Below are 21,219 nucleotides of genomic sequence, written 5' to 3'. Positions count from 1 at the left end.
TTAAATAGCTGTTACTCTTAACTCTTCAGGTTGTTTTTACTGTGCCATAGGCCGGCACATTTTTCTGCTTTACCTATAATGATATCATGAATATTAATTTGTCTTGCTGAAATCCAGGTATCAGGAGTATAGTTTTCCCCAGAAACACCTTATCAAAAGGATCCATCTGGTATTACTTGTTCTTGGTACCCAGTGCCTGACACACAGTAGGTAGTCAAGTATTTGTTAAGTAAGTACTGCTTTCTGGTGATCAGTACTTTTATTTCTAATTACTTGCCTCTTATTCAACAACATGTTGAAGAATCAGTGTATCACTGATACTCATTAAGTAATCAAGAATCCAGAACTTTCCAAGAAATAAAACATTCTAATTTACTTCTTCCCAAATGCTTACACTTCAAAATATTTTAGTTTCAGTTTTCTGACAGTGGTTGTTTTCCAAATCATTTTGTGGCTTTGTTTTTGCTGTAAAAAAAAATGAACTTAAAATTATAAATTTATTAATAGCATTTGAAAACTTCAATAAGATATTATTCTATACAGAAAATTTGGGAGGATTATATAGAATATAACTTTAAATAGACTCAGGCAGGGCACGGTGGCTCCAGCCAGTAATCCTAGCACTCTGGGAGGCCAAGGCTGGAGATTGCTTGAGGTCAGGAGTTTGGGACCAGTCTGAGCAAGAGCAAGACCCTGTCTCTACAAAAAATAGAAAAATTAACACGGTGTGGTGGTGTGCACCTGTAGGCCCACACTCGGGAGGCTGAGGCAGGAGGATTGCTTGAGCCAGGAGTTTGAGGTTGCAGTGAGCCATGATCGCGCCACTGCACTCTAGCTGGGGCAACAGAGCAAGAGTGTCTCTAAACAAAAAGATAGATTGACTGACTCAAATGGATTGTGGTTTTCAGAGGGCAAAGGTTATTCTTATTGCAGGTTAGTTTGGCTCACTGCAATGTAAGTATCCTGGAAATGATGCATAGTGTATTGTGTTAGTACCAAAACATGCGGAATCAAAAGATGAAGAACTGCTTAAAAGTCATATTATTATGTAAGGGATCAGTGCTTTGGAATTAACTACCTTTAACACTTCTGTTGTCTCAAAGTCACATGGCAAATAGAAAAATTGTTAACAGGAGACATTTAGAGTAATATGCGGTATTTTACTTTGGGGCCTGGACTTTTCTTTTTTATTATTAATCAATCTCTTGTCATACAGATCTATTCATATTTAGTTATTTCTTCTTAAGTCAGTTTCATTAGTTTGTATCTTTCTTGGAATTTTCCATTTTCATTCAGTTATCTTTAAAAGGGATTTAGATAATTTAAAAAATCTTGTGTTACCAGTGTAGTTAACATTTCTGAAGTTCTTCATTGCTCCGTGCAGATCCACAGTTCTATCTAATGTTATGTTCCTCTGCCCAAAGGACTTGTAGTACAGATCTGATGGTGATGAATTCTTTTAGTTTTTTATGTCTGAAAAAGTATTTTGCCTTTTTCAAAGATAACTTTTCTAGATGTAGAATTCTAGTTTGGCATGTTTTTCCTGTCAGTTCTTTAAAGATATTGCTCCACTGTCTTCTTACTTGCATTGATTTCAAGTAGTATGTGATGTACATTTTTCATCTGGCCACTTTTAAGATTCTTCTGTCATTGGGTTTGAGCAATTTGAATAGCATGTGCCTTGCTATAATTTTCTTTCTAGATCTTGTATTTGAGATTGGTTGAGCTTCTTAAATTTATGTGTTTATAGTTTTCATCAAATTTGGGAAATTTTCAGCCTTATTTCTTTAAGTATTTCTTTTAACTCTCTCCCTCTTCTTTGAGGACTCTAATCACATGTTTATTAGGTTGTTTGAAGTTGTCACACAGCTTTGTTCTTATTTTTCATAGTTTCTGTTGCTATGTCTTCAGTAATAGGTTTTTCTGAAGTATTTAATCTGCTGTCAATCTCATTCAGTGTATTTTTCATCTCAGACATTGAAATTTTTATCTCTTGAAGTTTAATTTGGATCTTTTCTTTTCTTTTTTTTAAGACAAGAGTCTCGCTCTGTTGCTGTGGGTAGAGTACAGTGGCGTCGTCATAGCTCACTGGAACCTCAGACTTCCAGGCTCAAGTGATCCTTCTACCTCAGAATCCTGAGTAGCTGGTACTATAGGTGTCTGCCATGATGCTTGGCTAATTTTTCTATTTTTAGTGGAGACGGGATCTCATTCTTATTCAGGCTGGTCTCAAACTCCTGAGCTCAAGGAATCCTCCTACCTCAGCCTCCTAGAGTGCTAAGATTACAGGTGCGAGCCACCACGCCCGGCCAGGTTGGATCTTTATGATGTTATCCATGCCTCTACTTAGTCTTTTGAACATGAATTTTTTTAATATAGTTATAAATAGCTGCTTTAATGTCCTTTTCTGCAAATTCCCATATCTATGTCAGTTTTAGGTCAGTTTTAATTCTTGATTTTTCTCATTATGGATCATGTTTTTCTTTATGACTAGTAATTTTTGTTTGTCAGATATTGTGAATTTTATTTTGCTGAGTACTGGATATTTTTATATTCCTATAAATATTCTTGAGGCTTATTATACTGTTACTTAGAAACAAGTTGATCCTTTTAGGTCTTGCTTTTAAGATTTGTTGGCAGGACCAGAGCCATGTTTAGTCTAGAGCTGATTATTTCCCACTCTGAGCCAAGACTTTTTTTGAGTACTCTACCCAATGTCCCATGAATTTGAGGTTTTTCAGTTTGTCTGGTGGAAACATGCACTATTCCTGGCCCTGTATGAATGCTTGATTCTGTGCCCTCTAATTTTTTGTGTGGTCCTTTCCTTAGCCTGTTAGTTTCCTCATAAGCCTTCACTAATAAGTGCTCTGCTGAATACCTAGAGGGTTTCTTCTTCAGATCTCTGGAGTTCTCTGTACAGCTCTTTCCTCTCTGGTACTATATCCATGGAACCCTGGCTGCATTAATTTCCTCAGACTATCACCTCCATCCCATCAACTCAGGGAATCTGCTGGGCTCTACTTAGTTTTCCCTCCCTGTATGGCTTAGAAACTAAGGCAGTAAGCTGGGCAGCCACTTGTTTCTTGCTTCTCTGGGGATCAGTGTTGTTACCTGATGTTGAGTATCTTGAAAAAACTGTTGTTTCATATTTTAGCGTTTTGGCAGGGAGGGTATTTGTTTTTATGTTGTTTCAAGCATGCGAGTAAACCTGGCCTCTGTTAGTCCATCTTGGGTATAAGAGGATGTCATTTTAGTCTGTTTTACAGAGTTAGAATTGATGGCTTCTAAGATTTCTTTCATGTCTGAGATCTTTGATTTTGTATTATATAACTTTTAACAGCTCATTTTCACATTATCCCTTTCTGTCCTCAAAACACTTAACTAAATCCGCATTTATGTTTAGAAGGTTGGTTGGGCTCTGGGCTAATTGATATTGTTATTTTCTATTTCATTGAAAAGTAAACCTTTTAGTAGTGACTCATTTATGAATCATATTTCATAGTTTAAAATACCTTATCAGCTGGGCACAGTGGCTCATGCCTGTAATCCCAGTACTGGGAGGCTGAGGGGAAAGATGGCTTGAAACTAAAAGTTTGAGACCAGCATGGGCAACATAGCAAGACTCCCATATTTTTAATTAAGTATATTTCAGAATTTTATAGAGGTACACATGTTTTGGTTACATAATTTGCTTTTGTACAGTTTGAGTAAAAGTTATAACTGTACCCTTCGCTCAGTTAGTGTGCATTGTACCTGTTAGGTGTGAATTTACCCATCCCCTCCTGTCCCCTCCCACTTACCTGATTTCCCTTCAGTTTTACTTACAGATGTGCATATAAGTGTTGATTGATTAGTTCTAATTTAGTATTGAGTACATGTGTTTGTTTTTCCATTCTTGTGATGCTTCACTAAGAAGAATGGCCCCCAGTTGCATCCAGGTTATTACAGAAAATACTAGATCACCATTTTTTTTATGGCTGAGTAGTGCTCTATAGCATGTATGTGTGTATATATATATGTGTGTGTGTGTGTGTGTGTGTGTATCTCACATTTTATCAATCCACTAATGTGTCGATGGGCATCTGGTTTGATTCCACATCTTTGTAATTGTGACTTGTGGTACTATAAACATTGGAGTACAAGTATCTTTTTTATAAAATGTCTTTATTTCCTTTGTATAAATACCTAATAGTGGGATTGCTGGATCAAATGGTAGGTCTAGTTTAAGTTCTTTGAGGTATCGCCATACTACTTTCCATAGAGGTTTGTACTAGTTTACAGTCCCACCAACAGTGTATAAGTGTACCTTTCTCTCAGCATCCTCACCAGCATCTGCTGTTTTGGAATTTTTTAATAAAAGCCATTCTTACTGGAGTTAGGTGATATCTCATTGTGGTTTTGATTTGCATTTCCTTGATGATTAAAGACATTGAGCATTTTTTCATGTGTTTGTTGGCCATTATTCTATCTTCTTTTGAAAAATTTCTATTCATGTCTTTTTGCCCACTTTTTAATAGGGTCGTTTGATTTTTTTCATGCTGATTTGCTTGAGTTCTTTGTAAACAGTTTCTGGTTATCAGCTGTTTATTGGATGTATAGCATACAAATATTTTCTCCCATTCTGTAGGTTGTCTATTTGCTGTATTGATTGTGTCCTTGGCTGTGCAGAAGGTTTTAATTTGATCAGGTCCCATTTATGTATTCTTGTTGCTGTGATTGCTTTTGAGGTCTTCTTCATGAATTCTTTGTCTAGGCCAATATCTATAAGTATAGTTTTTGCAACATTTTCTTCTAGAATTCTTACAGTTTCATGCCTTGGGTTTAAGTCTGTTATTCATCATGAATTAATTTTTGTGAGAGGTTTGGATCCTGTTTCAGCCTTCTGCCTATGGCTATCCAATTTTTCCAACACCATTTATTGACTAGGGTTTCTTTACCCCAGTGTATGTTTTTGTTTGCTTTGTCAAAGATAGCTGGCTAGGCCAGGCGTGGTGGCTCATGCCTATAATTATAGCACTCTGGGAGGCCAGGTTGGAGGATCACTCAAGGTCAGGAGTTCAAGAGCAGCCTGAGCAAGAGTGAGATTCCATCTCTACTAAAAATAGAAAGAAATTAGCTGGACAACTAAAAATATATAGAAAAAATTAGCCAGGCATGGTGGCGCATGCCTATAGTCCCAGCTACTCGAAAGACTGAGGCAGAAGGATTGCTTGAGCCCAGGAGTTTGAGGTTGCTGTGAGCTAGGCTGATGCCATGGCACTCTAGCCCAGGCAACAGAGCGAGACTCTGTTTAAAAAAAAAAAAGATAAGATGGCTATATGAGGATGGTTCTGATCCATAGATCCATGTCTCTGTTCTTATGCCAGTGATCCATAGATCCATGTCTCTGTTCTTGTGCCATGCTGTTTTGGTTATTATAACCTTGTAGTATAGCCTGAAGTCTGGTAAAGTGATGCCTCCTGATTTGTTCTTATTACATAAGATTGCATTAGCTATTCAGGTCTTTTCTGGGTCCATACGAAGCGTAGAACTATTTTTTTGAGGTCTACTAAAAAATAATGATGGTATGTATGTTAATGGGGATTGCATTGAATCTGTAAATCACTTTGGGTAGTATAGACATTTTAACAATGTTGATTCTGCATATCCATGAGCATGATATGTTTTTCCATCTGTTTACATCCTCTGCAATTTCTTTCCTCAGTGTTTTGTAGTTCTCCCTATAGAGGTCTTTCACCTCCTTAGTTAAATATATTCCTAAGTATTTTATTTTCTTTGTTTCTATTGTGAAAGGTATTTCGGCAAGACCTCCATCTTTACAAAAATAAAAAATTAGCTGGGCGCCAGAGCCTATGGCCGTAGTCTTAGCTACTCTGAAGGCTAAGGGAGGAGGATCACTTCAGCCCAGGAGGTTGGGGTTGCAGTGAGCTACATTAGCACGACTGTGCACCAGCCAGGGCAACAGAGTAAGACCCTGTCTCTCTCTATATATATATGTGTGTGTGTGTGTGTGTGTGTGTGTATAATTAATTTATATAAAGAAAACCATATATGAGCTACCATAGTAATAAAAGATAGTGGTACTTAGATTACTTACTGTTAGTTCTGTTATTACATTTCACTTCAAGACAGTTTTAGTATGGTTAAGTAGATCTTTATTAATAATTTATACAATATTATGTCTGCATTTTCAGTTCTAGCCTTTCTTTTCTCTAATAAGTGGGCTAGTAACAACTTATAAATAATTAAAAGAGATGCCTCTAAGTTTATCTTTTAAATGATGAAATTCAAGTTGTTTCTTATGCTAAGGATTATGGTTTTGAGGCATGGTTAAGTCCTGGAAATAATATTAGCTTTGCATTCTTATTTTTAATTAGATAGTATTTCTTAAACTAAAATTTTTTCCTACATCACTTAAACAAAATGTATAATTAGTAAGACAGATGTTGTCATAGTAAAAGACTCCCTTGTAGTAAATTAAATTTTTCAAGATACTTGGTTATCATTTGGTTTACTAAAGTAATAAATAGCTAAGGGGAGTTTAGTCTACTATTTGTGGTCTACTATAAAGAAGTTTGAATCTGTCCTTCATTTTATACAGACATGTGCCACAAAAAAAACACAAAAAAACAAAACAAAAAAAAACACTGCAGCATTTTCCATGGAAGACATCCAGGCTTTCCTAATTACTAAGAAGGTGGCTGGGATTGATATTCCCTAGTGATCTTTCATAGATTCTGCTGTGCCAAAAAAAAAAACACATTACTATTGAAAACCTGCTGTCATATCATATTGTCTTTCTCAACAACCATAAAGAATGGAACTTCTTTTTGCAATGGAGGCCTCCCTGCCTTCCCTCTCCTAAGTTTAACCTTCTCTATTTCTAGAGTTAAGAATCCTCAGTTTAGAGACACAGAAAAACTCACACAGTTGGTTGTAGAATGAAAGATAGCATGTAATTTTATAAATTTATAAATGTTTTTTGAATTTTGAATTTTTCTCTAAAGATAAACATGATTAATATGTTCATGTTTTTTTTAATATAGACCCCAAAGGTCTATATAAAAGGTTTGTAGGAAATCTGTTGATGTATAATACAGTGGAAAGAATTATGTGACCTAATGTGCAAATAATGTACTGGAGGACTTTGGATATAAAAATGTTTTCTTAATGTGTTTTCCAGATGTCTGTGACCTTTTGAAATTGTTTTTCCCCCCACTTAATTTTAAGGCTTCTAGAATGGCTGAGTTGAGCAATAGAAATTGAAATTCATGCCGGGCGCGGTGGCTCACGCCTGTAATCCTAGCACTCTGGGAGGCTGAGGCGGGCGGATTGCTCAAGGTCAGAAGTTCAAAACCAGCCTGAGCGAGACCCCGTCTCTACCATAAAAATAGAAAGAAATTAATTGGCCAACTAATATATATAATATAAAAATCAGCCGGGCATGGTGGCGCATGCCTGTAGTCCCAGCTACTCAGGAGGCTGAGGCAGGAGGATGGCTTGAGCCCAGGAGTTTGAGGTTGCTGTGAGCTAGGCTGACACCACGGCACTCACTCTAGCCTAGGCAAGAAAGCAAGACTCTGTCTCAAAAAAAAAAAAAAAAAAAAAAAAAAGAAATTGAAATTCATGAGGTAGAATGCCTGAATTGAATAAACTAGAAGAAAATATTTCTCTCCAGTAAACCATTATTACTATATAACAGAAGCAATTTATAGAAGCTCAGTTCCCAAATAGTCATATGCTTTAGTTGGGAAATAGTGCATCAATTGAAATATTATGTTAATAAAGAGTTACAAGCAATATAATTTTCAAACAATTAGAAAACAGTAGAATCTATGTAACACAAACTATGCTGAACATAATTTAATGTTTCTTTGATTGAGGTTATCAGTGTGTAGACATACTAGTTAAAAGTATTATACATAATATTTTAGTGTTTTATAATGTATTTTTAAAAATTCTCCAGTATTTACTGAATATTCTAAATTATATTAGCACCTCTTATGGTTCTCTACATGTAGTAGTCACATGGTAAGTTTACTGAAGCTGCAAACAATTTTATACATACACTTAAGGAAACAAAATTCTGATTGATTCTGATCTGTTTCTTTCAGAAAAATCACCACTCATATAATGGATTTTATAGATCAGATTTCTTTATTCTGTATATCATGGTCACAATACAGAAAGTATACTTAATTTCTCATTTCTGCAAGTAGTCATGACTGCTGAAGAAAGAAATTTTTTAAGCTACTGCAGGATTCATTTGGTACCTTTTATGGAAATTCCGATTTTGTTTTTAATTTTTGCTAACTTTTTGCTAATAGTATGAACAAGCAAAGAGTTTATCTTCATAGGCAAGTACACATTAATAAGAATGCCTAGAAGAGGATTGATTCTTCAGACCCGGACCCACTGGCTGCTGTTGGGCCTTGCTTTGCTCTGCACTTTGATACTATTTATGTACCTTCTGGAGTGTGCCCCCCAGACTGATGGGAATGCATCTCTTCCTGGTGTTGTTGGGGAAAGTTATGGTAAAGAGTATTATCAAGCCCTCCTACAAGAGCAAGAAGAACATTATCAAACGAGGGCAACCAGTCTGAAACGCCAAATTGCCCAACTAAAACAAGAATTACAAGAAATGAGCGAGAAGATGAGATCATTGCAAGAGAGAAAGAATGTAGGGGCTAATGGCATAGGCTATCAAGGCAACAAAGAGCAAGCACCTAGTGATCTTTTAGAGTTTCTTCATTCCCAAATTGACAAAGCTGAAGTTAGCATAGGAGCCAAACTACCCAGTGAGTATGGGGTTATTCCCTTTGAAAGTTTTACCTTAATGAAAGTGTTTCAGTTGGAAATGGGTCTCACTCGCCATCCTGAAGAAAAGCCAGTTAGAAAAGACAAACGAGATGAATTGGTAGAAGTTATTGAAGCCGGCTTGGAGGTCATTAATAATCCTGATGAAGATGATGAACAGGACAATGAGGAGGGTCCCCTTGGAGAGAAACTGATATTTAATGAAAATGACTTCGTAGAAGGTAATGTGAAAAATATGTTGGCCAATAGTTATGTTAGTAAGACAAAATGCTAATATTGTATCATGGTAATATAAGTCAGTCATTAGCCACTGTATTAAAACATTTAAGTTTTTAACCATTTCATTCTGCCAAGAATTTTAAGCGACTTTCTGGAAAAAGTTATAATGAGATCATAATAAAAATAGAGAATAAGGACCAGGGAAATAGAATAAATCTCATCTTATATAGAAGAATACTAACTACTAAGGTTGAAGGGCTCTTGTGGGTTGTGTATGTCTTTGCATGTGTGTATGATTTGCATTCCTCTTTTGTCTTGATGTTCCTTTTTTATGTTTTTAAAAATGTATGAACTAAGGTTCAAAATTTGATAGAGGAAAGAAAAAAACTAATTTAGTAGCCTACTAGTTATTTTCCATTTTAGCGGAAGGAGAAGTATATGTCCAAACATCAAGGAGGCATACATGGTTTTAAAAAGCATTTTTGACATTTGGAAAAGTAAGAAAAAAACCCTATTTTTCTAGTACAGAATGCAGAAAGTGTATGGGATTTTTATATATCAAGATGAGACATGACTCAGAGGTCAAGGAACACTGCTATAAATTTAAGATAATATTTGTTGATATATAAAAACAGGAATAATTATAGATCCCTACTCATCTCCATTTTAACACCTCCTGCTGGATATTTAATGCAGTCTTAAAACCATTTTGGATATAAATCTTTCTTAAGAATTCTCTTTGCATGATTCTATAAACAGTAAACCACACGTAGGTTTTTTGACCCCTAATCATCATGGCTATCATTTGCTGTGCCATAGTATATGCATTGAGGCCTTGGGAGGCCATCAGGGAGGGCATTGTGCTTGTTGTGGCATTTCAGCTGTCTTTTTCCTGCGACCTGTTCTTTTTTCTGCTGTCACTTCCTGCCATTTTTGAAGGATTGTTTTTCTCAAAACTTCTCATTTTTCTACCAGTTCAGCTTTTTGTCTTCTTACTCTGTTTATAGTTTGTGGCAGAATTGAAAACTACAGAGGAAATAAGATGACAAAGTAACATATAAAATGTGGTCAAAATTTGCTCTGCCTAAAAAGAAGTGGATCTATGCCAGTTTTATATCTGCAGCTTCTGCTTATCTTATAACTCTCTTGAATTCTGTTACTGTCAGGATTTTTCTCTGCATGGGACAAACTCAGTCCTTCACTTTTCCTCTGCTGTGCTACTGCCTTCCCTCTCCCAAAATGATTGCTAACAACAACTGAGTAATTACTATTCCTCTTCTAGACTTTAGCTCAATATAACTTCTTCTGAGAAGTCATCTCCAACCTCAAGTCTGAGATAGCTCTTGTCACCTACCTGTACACCCATAGCACTTGTCACAGTATGTGGTGTTGCCCACTTCCTCATTTGTAGTTCCTGTTAGACTATAAACCTCAGGTGAGTTGGAACCAAGTCTATCTTGTTCACCATTTATACCCAGATATTAACTGAGTGACTTACACATCTATAGGTCTAACCATCTCTCTCCTAAGTGTGACACTTAAAAATCAAATTGCCTGGTAGACTTCCATTCTTTTCTCACAAAGGTGTCTCAAATCACTGTGTTTAAATCTATATCTATTCAGTAAAAACATATATACGTGTGTGTGTGTGTGTGTGTGTGTGTATAACTATACTGTTATTATTTTTCTGTCACCCTCAGTAGACTAGCCCTTCCTGGGACCATGTGGCCCTCTTTATATCACCAGTGACTGTTACGAAGGCACTAGATTTGTTTTTGTTGACCTGAACTGAACAATAGAAGTTTTGACTCTTTAGTCCATAATTTAATGTTGCTAGAAGTAATTTCTTTGTCATATGGTTACTGTGTTGATATGCTCTAGTATTTTAAAAAGTCATATGTAGAAAGAAATAATTGTCATTTGGAACATATTTTATGAATTGAATAATGTAGCAGAGCAGTGAACAGGTTTTTTTTTAACCTCTCCTTTTCTTTTAAAGGATAGTTGTTACTGACTGTGCAGTGGTAATAAATATTTTCACAAATAGGTAAAAACCCTACATGTCTGGTTTAATACTTTTGATCTTTCAGTAAAATCCATCTTCGCATTGAATTTGTAAACATTGACATGGAGACATCTTTGTTCCTAACTCTTTTCTTCAGGTTATTATCGCACCGAGAGAGATAAGGGCACACAGTATGAACTCTTTTTTAAGAAAGCAGACCTTATGGAATATAGGCATGTGACCCTCTTCCGCCCTTTTGGACCTCTCATGAAAGTGAAGAGCGAAATGATTGACATTACTAGATCAATTATTAATATAATTGTGCCACTTGCTGAAAGAACGGAAGCGTTTGCACAGTTTATGCAGAACTTCAGGTAACTGTCAGGGCTTAATGATTTGGCTACATGCTCCTAAAACAATGCAGAATTACTTTATCTCCACTCGGTATAATTACTTAGCATTTTGGGATAATTTTATAGGCTTTAGGGAAACTTTATTTTTTTATATTCTCTTTTTTCTTTAAGTATGTGTAGTATATTGTGTTATTGATAATTTGAACTGTGAAATAAATTGAGAGTGACAGCTACTAGAAACTAAATTTTTTTTTTTTTTTTTTTTTTTTTTTTTTTTTTGAGACAGAGTCTCACTTTTTGTTGCCCTGGCTAGAGTGAGTGCCGTGGCGTCAGCCTAGCTCACAGCAACCTCAAACTCCTGGGCTCAAGCGATCCTCCTGCCTCAGCCTCCCAAGTAGCTGGGACTACAGGCATGCACCACCATGCCCGGCTAATTTTTTGTATATATATTTTTAGTTGGTCAATTAATTTCTTTCTATTTTTAGTAGAGACGGGGGTCTCGCTCAGGATGGTTTCGAACTCCCAACCTCAAGCAATCCGCCCGCCTCAGCCTCCCAGAGTGCTAGGATTACAGGCGTGAGCCACCGCGCCCGGCCTAGAAACTAAATTTGATTGCCCTTATAATTATGTGTGAATTCATTTTAGTACAGATTGAATTCTTAAAAATCAACATTGTTGAGGAATAATTTACATACAATAATATCTACATATTTTAAGGATATAGGTTTCATGACTTTTGGCAAATGCATACACTCACAAACCACTACCCCAATCAAGATATAGAACATTGCTATCTCCCAAGGAAGTCCCCTTGAGAATGATTTGAGTTTTAAAATTGAAATAAATTTAGAAATACAGACATTCAACTAAAGATGGGAAAAAGTTATTCTATCTTGGGAAGCAGAGAAAGTATAAAGTTTTTCTTTTTTATGTTAAATTTCGATAATTTAAAATGTTGAAATGTTAAAGAGGTAATAACTACACATTAGAATAACTATTTGAGGAAAATATTACTTTCTTAATTTAATAATTAAATTTTTAAATACTTTAATATTTTTAATACCATGTTTTTAATCCTTTAATATTTTTAATGTTTTTAATACTTTAATATACTAGTTTTAATGCTTTATGATTCTATTCTTTATTCTCATATTGAAATTAGTTCACAGTCATACTTCCAAATGAGTTTAACTGTTGTAATAGTTCATTTGAGATTATTTTCTAAAGCATTTTTTTAAATTGCCTTCCTTGGAATTGCCTTCAGAGGCGCATTATTCTTTACAGTAAGTAATCTCAGTCATGGCTAATATTTATTCCTTAATGGTAGGTATAATTTTTGGAATTAGCCAGTCTGAGGACAAAAATAACTCTTGATCCAAAACTTGAATGTTGTTTATTTGGCTATGAACTGATTCCTTAATGGTAGGTATAATTTTTGGAATTAGCCAATCTGAGGACAAAAATAACTCTTGATCCAAAACTTGAATGTTGTTTATTTGGCTATGAACTGATTGAATTTATTTCCTTGAAGATCTTGTATTAATAATTTGCATCTGAGAGCAATCTCAACCCAAATGTTCCAAAAATGTTTTGAAATATGGCAACAATGTTGAACTGCTTCCATGACCCTCCAAGGAGTGTGCTCATTCAGGCATAGACTTTGTGCCTTTGCTGCTGCCTTCAGGAATTCAGAAATGTTGCCACTCCTATGTTTACTTCATGTGACTTCATTCTGTGTCAGTAATGCCTCATTTTGTTGTTGTTGTTGTTGTTAAAATTTCATTTGATTGGTTTTTGAATGAGTAGTGTCATGTATTTTCTTGAACAAACTTTATTTCTCAATTCTGTTAGGGATGTTTGTATTCATCAGGACAAGAGGATTCATCTCACAGTGGTGTATTTTGGTAAAGAAGGACTGTCTAAAGTCAAGTCTATCCTAGAATCTGTCACAAGGTTGGTGAGCCATGTCCATAGTGAAGTCTTTTATATATGTATATATTATATATATACAGCACTAGAAGAGTGAGAATTTTAGATACTTAAACAAATTAATAATTTTGAATAACTACTATTTAAAAAGTTGGTTGAACATGTGGGTAGTGGTGGTGACATTAAGTTCCTCATTTCACATGCAATCCTACATGACTCAACTTCCCTTCACTGCATAGCAGGCAGCCTGGCATGATCAGGACGCTCTCCCTCTATGGCTCACTCACCTTCTATATATTTGCTTCTTTCCCTTTTTCTAAATTGAATCCCTTCACTTTGATATCATCATCTCCTGAGCTTATCTCTTACTTGTCACCTTTCTTTCCTTCCATTTCCTCAGGCTCCCCTATAAACAATGCTTAGGTCTCCCATATACTTAAGAAACCCCTTGATTCTGCAGTACCCAATAGCTACTATTATGTTTCTGTCCTTTCACAGATAAACCTCATGGAATAGTAGTTTTGTAACTAACCAACACATATAGTACCTGGCACATCGTAGGTGTTCAGAGGTTTGAATTAATGATTTAGTAATTCCTTCATACTTAATTATTAATTCTTTAGCTTCTCAGCCTTTTCCTCTCAAAAAGATGGGCCCAAAGGTACAACCTAACTGCCAAATTCAGCCTTTTCTCTGTTATCCTCTTTAGTTGATTTTTTACATTGACAGGCTAACCAATACTTTCATCTTAAAATGTTATGTTTATAAAATGTAAATATTTTATAAATGTAAGTATGATATAATGTAAATTATTAGGTTAATTGTCTTCTCTAATCACACCAACTCTGTATCCTTTAGTTCTTTACCTTTCTGCTAGTTGTAGCCAGTTTTGGCCAAATCTGGATTCCCTAAGAGTCCAGATTTGGCCAGCCATTCTTCTTGAATCGTTGAACTAACATTCATTGAGTCCTACCTGCTGTGTTCCACGTACACCACTTAGGAGTCTGACTAGGATAGTTGGAAGAAGACTGGGCATAATTGAGCAGTCTCGATTTCTGCCCTTCGGGGACCCTCACAGCTCTGAGGTGTGTAAACATGATTCATCTCTTCCCCTTCCCTACACCAGCTCCTCCTGACAGCCCTGTTTCACTTCAGAGTAAGACCATTTTCACAATCCCCTGGACTTGACATCTGAGACCCAGAGTCTTTTACTTCTTCTTTACCCCGAATTACCTCTAATAAGTCAGTTCCTACTTACCTCACAGGACCTCTTCTCTGTCCCCTCCTTGTTGCTGCCACCGCCCTAACTCTGGTTCTCCCTCCCTCCATTTCTTCCCCTCCTCTCTTGCTTCGTTTGGATCACCTACTAAGTGCTAAGTGCTCACACTAGTTATTACTGAAGTTCCTCTATTGTGAAGACTCCTCTGTGGCAAATGGTGTAAATCTGCCTTGAGTGCTTAAGGAAATAGGAGCAGTATTGAAGAATCTTGGATACCTACCAGAAATAAAGGGATTGTTACAACCACATTTGGGGAAGAAAATCAAAGCAACCTTGGCATCTCAGGGACTGGAACCAGAGACTTGAATACCATCAACATTCTCTTGTCTGTTTTTCTCTGCATGTTGACATCATTCTCCTGTTACAGATTGGCTTCCTCTAATGGTGAGGGATATGACTGTTGGCAGCTCTGAGCTCACATCTCAGCTTTGCCATCAGAGAGGAAAGAGCTTTCTCCCAGCTCCAGTTGAGAAAATCCCAGGGAAGAACATTTTGCCCACTCTTGAGCCAGTCACTATGGCCAGGTTGGGTGGAGGGTATTGAGATTGGCCCAGTTTAAGCCTGGTCCCCACCCCTAGGAAATTATTGTGGTTGGCATGGGTAGAAAGTGAGGGGTATTCTGTGATCAGTGCCTCCACTTGTGCTGGGGATATGAGGTGGTAATGGTCAGTTCCTCCATAAGAAGGGAGAGATTTATATCCCACAAGATGGGGAGGCGAGTCCTAGACACTCCAAGCACTTGGAGTCCATCATGCACTATTTGAGCCTTTGTTTCCATTTCTCCCTTACCTGTTCTGTACTATTGCAAGAATAATCTTCATAAAATGTTAACTTTTTTTATTTGGCCGTATCCTAGTGCAGTGAGTCGTTCTCCAATTTTATTGTCAGAGTCACCTGGAAGACTTACTAAAATTTAAATGCGCAGTTCCACCCCTAGCATCTGAGTCATTGGGTCTGAGGTGGAGCCTGAGAATTTTATCTCTAACATGTTGCCAGGAGAAATTGATGCTGTGAGTTTGAGAACCACTGCCCTAGCAGAAAAACCCTGCTGACACTCCTTGCCTTTAGGATACTGACTCAGTTCTTTAACCTCGCATGGAAGAAGGTACTCCTCAGTCTGACCCTACTCTCATCACTCTCTCATTTTAGGGTCCTTTTATTCTAATCTGATTCTTCTGATCTCTGTTCTCTAAAATGCTTTCTGCTTTCTCAACACTTTGCCTTTGAGAATAATGATTTAAAATGACCTTTGCACTTGCCACTGAATTCAGCATTTTAACCATGGCATAACTCAAGTTCTAGTTCCAGCATCTTCTCTAACTACTCCAGATAGAAGGATTCTCTTTTCTCAGAACTATTCATTCATTCATTCAGCTAATACTTACTGAACTCCTATGAGAGGGACACTGTGTCCGTAAAATGAACAAAACAAGATACCTGCTGTCATGGAGTAGGGGAGACACTCGAACAAACCGTGTCTTGTAGTGCTAAGGAAAACAGCCAGGGGAAGAGGGTAGAGATTAAAGAGAGGGAAGTCAGAGCTACTCCACATGTGGTGTCAGGGTGGATCCTTCTGATAAGGGGACATTTGTACAGAGATCCAAATGATGCTTTTTGAGAGAAGAGCACTCTGTGTGTGTCATTCATTTAGATGCATTATTTTCTTACCAGACAGACATTATGGCTATTTTTCCATGTGTATATTGCTTATCTCCCCAATGGTTTTTTGTTTTTTTGAGACAGAGTCTCACTTTGTTGCCCAGGCTAGTGTGAGTGCCGTGGCGTCAGCCTAGCTCACAGCAACCTCAATCTCCTGGGCTCAAGCGATCCTACTGCCTCAGCCTCCCGAGTAGCTGGGACTATAGGCATGTGCCACCATGCCCGGCTAATTTTTTGTATATATATTTTTAGTTGGTCAATTAATTTCTTTCTATTTTTAGTAGAGACGGGGTCTCGCTCAGGATGGTTTCAAACTCCTGACCATGAGCCATCCTCCCACCTCGGCCTCCCAGAGTGCTAGGATTAGAGGCGTGAGCCACCGCGCCCAGCCCCCAATAGGTTTTTAAGATCCTAAAGAGCAGTGGCCACTTCCTAATACTTTTTGAACTTCACACCACCAACATACTGCCTCAGAAGTGGGCATGTGGTGAATATCTGTCCCTGATGATCATACTCGTGGTGAAGCTGGTCATTTTCTTTCCCTGTGTGAATGTAGAACCAACATAATAAAATATTTGAAGTGCAAAAGTTATTTTGTAAGTTGCATTGAAGGAAGAGAGTTAACTTTAAATGGGACTTACCATTTTTTGTATGTGCTTTCCTCATAGTGACTCTAATTTTCACAATTACACCTTGGTCTCATTGAATGAAGAATTTAATCGTGGACGAGGACTAAATGTGGGTGCCCGAGCTTGGGACAAGGGAGAGGTCTTGATGTTTTTCTGTGATGTTGATATATATTTCTCAGCCGAATTCCTTAACAGCTGCCGGTTAAATGCTGAGCCAGGTGCGTACAACATTGGTAGATGAGCTTAGTATAGAATTTAGAATGGTGTCATCATGTCCTATGTTTTGAATTATTTAATTTTAAGAAAAAGAAGTCTTACTTAAACCCTAATATATTTTCTCTTAAAGTACATTAAGTATAATTTAACCGGAATAGGCCAGGTGTGGTGGCTCATGCCTATAATCTTAGCACTCTGGGAGGCCGAGGTGGGCGATCATTTGAGCTCAGTAGTTCAAGACCAGCCTGAGCAAGAGCAAGACCCTGTCTCTACTAAAAATAGAAATAAATTAATTGGCCAGTTACAAATATATATACAAAATTAGCTGGGCATGGTGGTACATGTCTGTAGTCCCGGCTACACGGGAGGCTGAGGCAGGAGGATTGCTTGAGCCCAGGAGATTGAGGTTGCTGTGAGCTAGGCTGACGCCACGGCACTCTAGCCCGGGCAACAGTGAGACAATGTTTAAAAAAAAAGTATAATTTAACTGGAATATTAAGTAGGAAATTGAAATTTTGATCCTCTGAAGTTCATATCCTTTGTTCTTTTGGGGCCAAATTCCAGTGACTAAATTTGAAGCCAAATAAATGCAAAGGAAGGGAAGTCTAGACGTTGATTAGAAGGAAGCAGTACAGGTCAGAAAAAGAGTCAAGCAGATGGTGTGGAGATGTGAAGCACTCAGAAGCACTCAGCCTCAGGCATATAGTGCCGGCCCCCACACACAGATAACGCATGTACACACATGCATGCACACATATATTCATACTCACGCAGAGGTCTAGATAAAGATACTACTTGATCTCCAGACTCTTAATTTTGGGGTGATTTACTATTAGTATATTATTCTCTATGTTGTGGATATTTTTTAAAAATGAGCAAATGACATTTTTATAAATCAAATTTTATTTTAAATACAAAAAGGAAGTTTTCTGTATTAAAGAGTCTCAACAGGATGAAGAACAAACCAGCTTTTGGAAATCTGTACAACACGGTAACTATAGTTAACAACAATGTATTGTATACTTGAAAATTGCTAAGAGAGGAGATTATAAATGTTCTTACCACAAAATAAGTATGTGAGGTAACAGATATTTTAATTAGCTTGGTTTAATCATGTCACAGTGTATACATATATTAAAACATGTTATACACCATAAGTATATATAATTTTGTCAATTAAAATAAATTTTTAAAAAGAATCTCATAGTAAATGTTTTTATGTAGAACTACTCATATCATACAAATGATTGCCTTCTTATTAATCAGTTTGGTTAGGGATAGTTGTCAGGAACTCTCTGAGAGCCTAATGAGTAAATGAGGGTTAGGCTTATTTTTGTTACTGTAAAAAGCATTAAATTCAAAATGTAGAAGTTAAAGGAGACATATTTGCTCAATGTAAGAGAAATATTTTACATCCAGAAATAGGTTTGCCTCCAGGAAATTAAGCTCCTCCTCCCTAAATGGATTTGAAAAAAGATGGAATGAACATCTGCTAGGGATCTTATAATAAAAAGGCTACCATGTTACTCCACACTCCCTTACAGTTACTGAGCACTTTATGTGATCCTGCTTGATTGAAGGCAGTCACAGCAAGGGTTTCTTTGTTGGGAGGTAGACACTAGTCCCTTGAATGCAATCGGTTTGAATACTAATGGCCAGGTCTTCTGCAAGGGCTATTACATCAGGTATTTTTTATTTTTTTATTTTATTTTGTTTATTTTTTTGAGACAGAGTCTCACTGTGTTGCCCAGGCTAGAGTGAGTGCCATGGCGTTAGCCTAGCTCACAGCAACCTCAATCTCCTGGGTGCAAGCAATCCTGCTGCCTTAGCCTCCTGAGTAGCTGGGACTACAGGCATGCACCACCATGCCTGGCTAATTTTTTCTATATATATCAGTTGGCCAATTAATTTCTTTCTATTTATAGTAGAGATGGGGGTCTTGCTCTTGTTCAGGCTGGTTTCGAACTCCTGACCTCGAGCAATCTGCCCGCCTCGGCCTCCCAGAGTGCTAGGATTGCAGGCGTGAGCCACCACGCCCAGCCTACATCAGGTATTTTTAACTCTTGTTTTCCCAACTTTTCCAGATCTTGGTTCAAATCTGCCTTTTGTGTGTGTAATATTTTTTTTTTTTTTTTTTTTAGAGACAGGGACTCACTCTGTCCCCCAGGCTGGAGTGCAGTGGTGTGATCATAGCTCACTGCAGCCTCAGGTGAACACCACCACACCTGGCTAATTTTTAAAATTTTTTTGTAGTGACATCTCACTCTTTTGCCCAGGTTGGTCTTGAACTCCTGGTCTCAAGCAATCCTCTCGCCTTGGCATCCCAAAGTGCTAGTATTACATGTGTGAGCTACCATGCCTGGCCCTATTTTAATTATTCTTTACATATCTATTCATTATTCAGTATCCCTTGGATTTTGAAGGGTAGATTTAACAGAAGTTTCTAAGTTTATTTGGTGATTGTCAGAAATAATCGATGTTTATTACTGCTGATTAGATGAAATAATGAGTATTGAATGGCTCCCCTAATGAATAACTAAGAGAATAACTTTGTATCCCCAGAGTCAAAGGGAACAAACATGTGAAGTCTGTTTTCTTTTCTGTTCTTTTACAAGGTTGTAGTTTCATAGCCTGACCTATTGATATGTTAAAATCATCATATTCATCAATTGACATGATGTTCTATAGCCTGAATATTGATAAAATACAATATTGATACAATAAAATTATCCTGTGTGATAATAGAAAGACTTTAATAAAGCCTTAATAGATATTATAATAAGGAGCAATCCTTCATAACTTCTTTGTGTGATACAAACATATATTTTCATTTATAGGTAAGAAGGTGTTTTACCCTGTGGTGTTCAGTCTTTACAACCCTGCCATTGTTTATGCCAACCAGGATGTGCCACCACCTGTGGAGCAGCAACTGGTGAGACTTTTACATTGTCAGTTATGAAAGGCTTGAAAGATCTTCCCTAGATTCTTTTATATTTGTTGTACAAGTAGAAAACAAAGTTTCAATAAAAAATTATAGTTATTGTAAACACTTCTCCATAGTCTATTTTCACACCCCCAATATAATAGTTTTGCATTTATTGCTTCAGAATTAAGTTGGGGGGAGCTGGAGTTTATGTCATAAAGAAAAACTTCATGTTCCAGAATGTGGAAATTGTACAGTCATTTCTGCCAACTTATTTTTAGTAATACTGAAAATAAAATTTAATTTTAAAACTCTACTAACTAGAGGCCGGGCGCGGTGGCTCACGCCTGTAATCCTAGCACTCTGGGAGGCCGAGGCGGGTGGATTGCTCGAGGTCAGGAGTTCGAAACCAGCCTGAGCAAGAGCGAGACCCCGTCTCTACTATAAATACAAAGAAATTAATTGGCCAACTAATACATATAGAAAAAATTAGCCGGGCATGGTGGCGCATGCCTGTAATCCCAGCTACTCGGGAGGCTGAGGCAGCAGGATTGCTTGAGCCCAGGAGTTTGAGGTTGTTGTGAGATAGGCTGCCGCCATGGCACTCACTCTAGCCTGGGCAACAAAGTGAGACTCTGTCTCAAAAAAAAAAAAAAAAAAAACTCTACTAACTAGAAATTAAAACTACTCTGCAAAATAAGAGGGAATATTATACTATGGGAAATTACTTAGAAAGTCATAGAATATAAATGCCATATATCAAAACTTATGGTTATTACCAAAACTATACTTAAACTTTTAAAAATATGTCAATAAAGTTATTATTTTGGAATAATTTAGATTTGCAGAAAAGTTGCACACATAGTACAGAGAATTCCCATACTTCACTCAGTTTCCCCTAATGCTAACATCTTACAGAACCATGGTACATTTGTCAAAATTTAGAAATTAACATTGTCAAGTTACTGCTGACTACACTATAGATTTATTAGGTTTTCTCCAGTTTTTCTGTTTCAAGATCCAGTCCAGGATACCAAATTGCATTTAGCATAACGTTGTGTTGTTAACATTAAGAAAAAGCAAAAATGAGCTAAGTCAATTTAAGATGTTAAAAAAATAAAATGATGGCCGGGTGCTCACGTCTGTAATCCTAGCACTCTGGGAAGCTGAGGCTGGTAGATTGCTCAAGC

At 37.0% G+C, this 21,219-nt stretch overlaps 1 protein-coding gene across 5 annotated transcripts in view; it reads left to right on the top strand.

Moving 5' to 3' along the window:
- The window catches only part of CSGALNACT2 (chondroitin sulfate N-acetylgalactosaminyltransferase 2), a 45,019-nt gene that overhangs the window by 5,689 nt on the left and 18,111 nt on the right, over positions 1-21,219 (top strand). The window contains exons 2-7 of one of the 5 annotated variants that reach the window (XM_076010257.1): positions 5,794-5,966; positions 8,115-9,038; positions 11,199-11,415; positions 13,246-13,347; positions 16,930-17,108; positions 19,944-20,038. In XM_076010257.1, coding sequence (XP_075866372.1) covers positions 8,378-9,038; positions 11,199-11,415; positions 13,246-13,347; positions 16,930-17,108; positions 19,944-20,038 — 1,254 coding nt within the window. In that variant the 5' untranslated portion in view covers positions 5,794-5,966; positions 8,115-8,377. Of the gene's footprint in view, positions 1-513; positions 5,967-8,114; positions 9,039-11,198; positions 11,416-13,245; positions 13,348-16,929; positions 17,109-19,943; positions 20,039-21,219 lie in introns of those variants that run through there. The other 4 variants (XM_076010256.1, XM_076010255.1, XM_076010259.1 and 1 more) reach the window with 4 other exon arrangements.

Source organism: Microcebus murinus, chromosome 14 (assembly GCF_040939455.1).
Source record: "Microcebus murinus isolate Inina chromosome 14, M.murinus_Inina_mat1.0, whole genome shotgun sequence".
Classification (NCBI taxonomy): domain Eukaryota; kingdom Metazoa; phylum Chordata; class Mammalia; order Primates; family Cheirogaleidae; genus Microcebus; species Microcebus murinus.
This window is presented reverse-complemented; position numbering and strand designations above follow the sequence as displayed.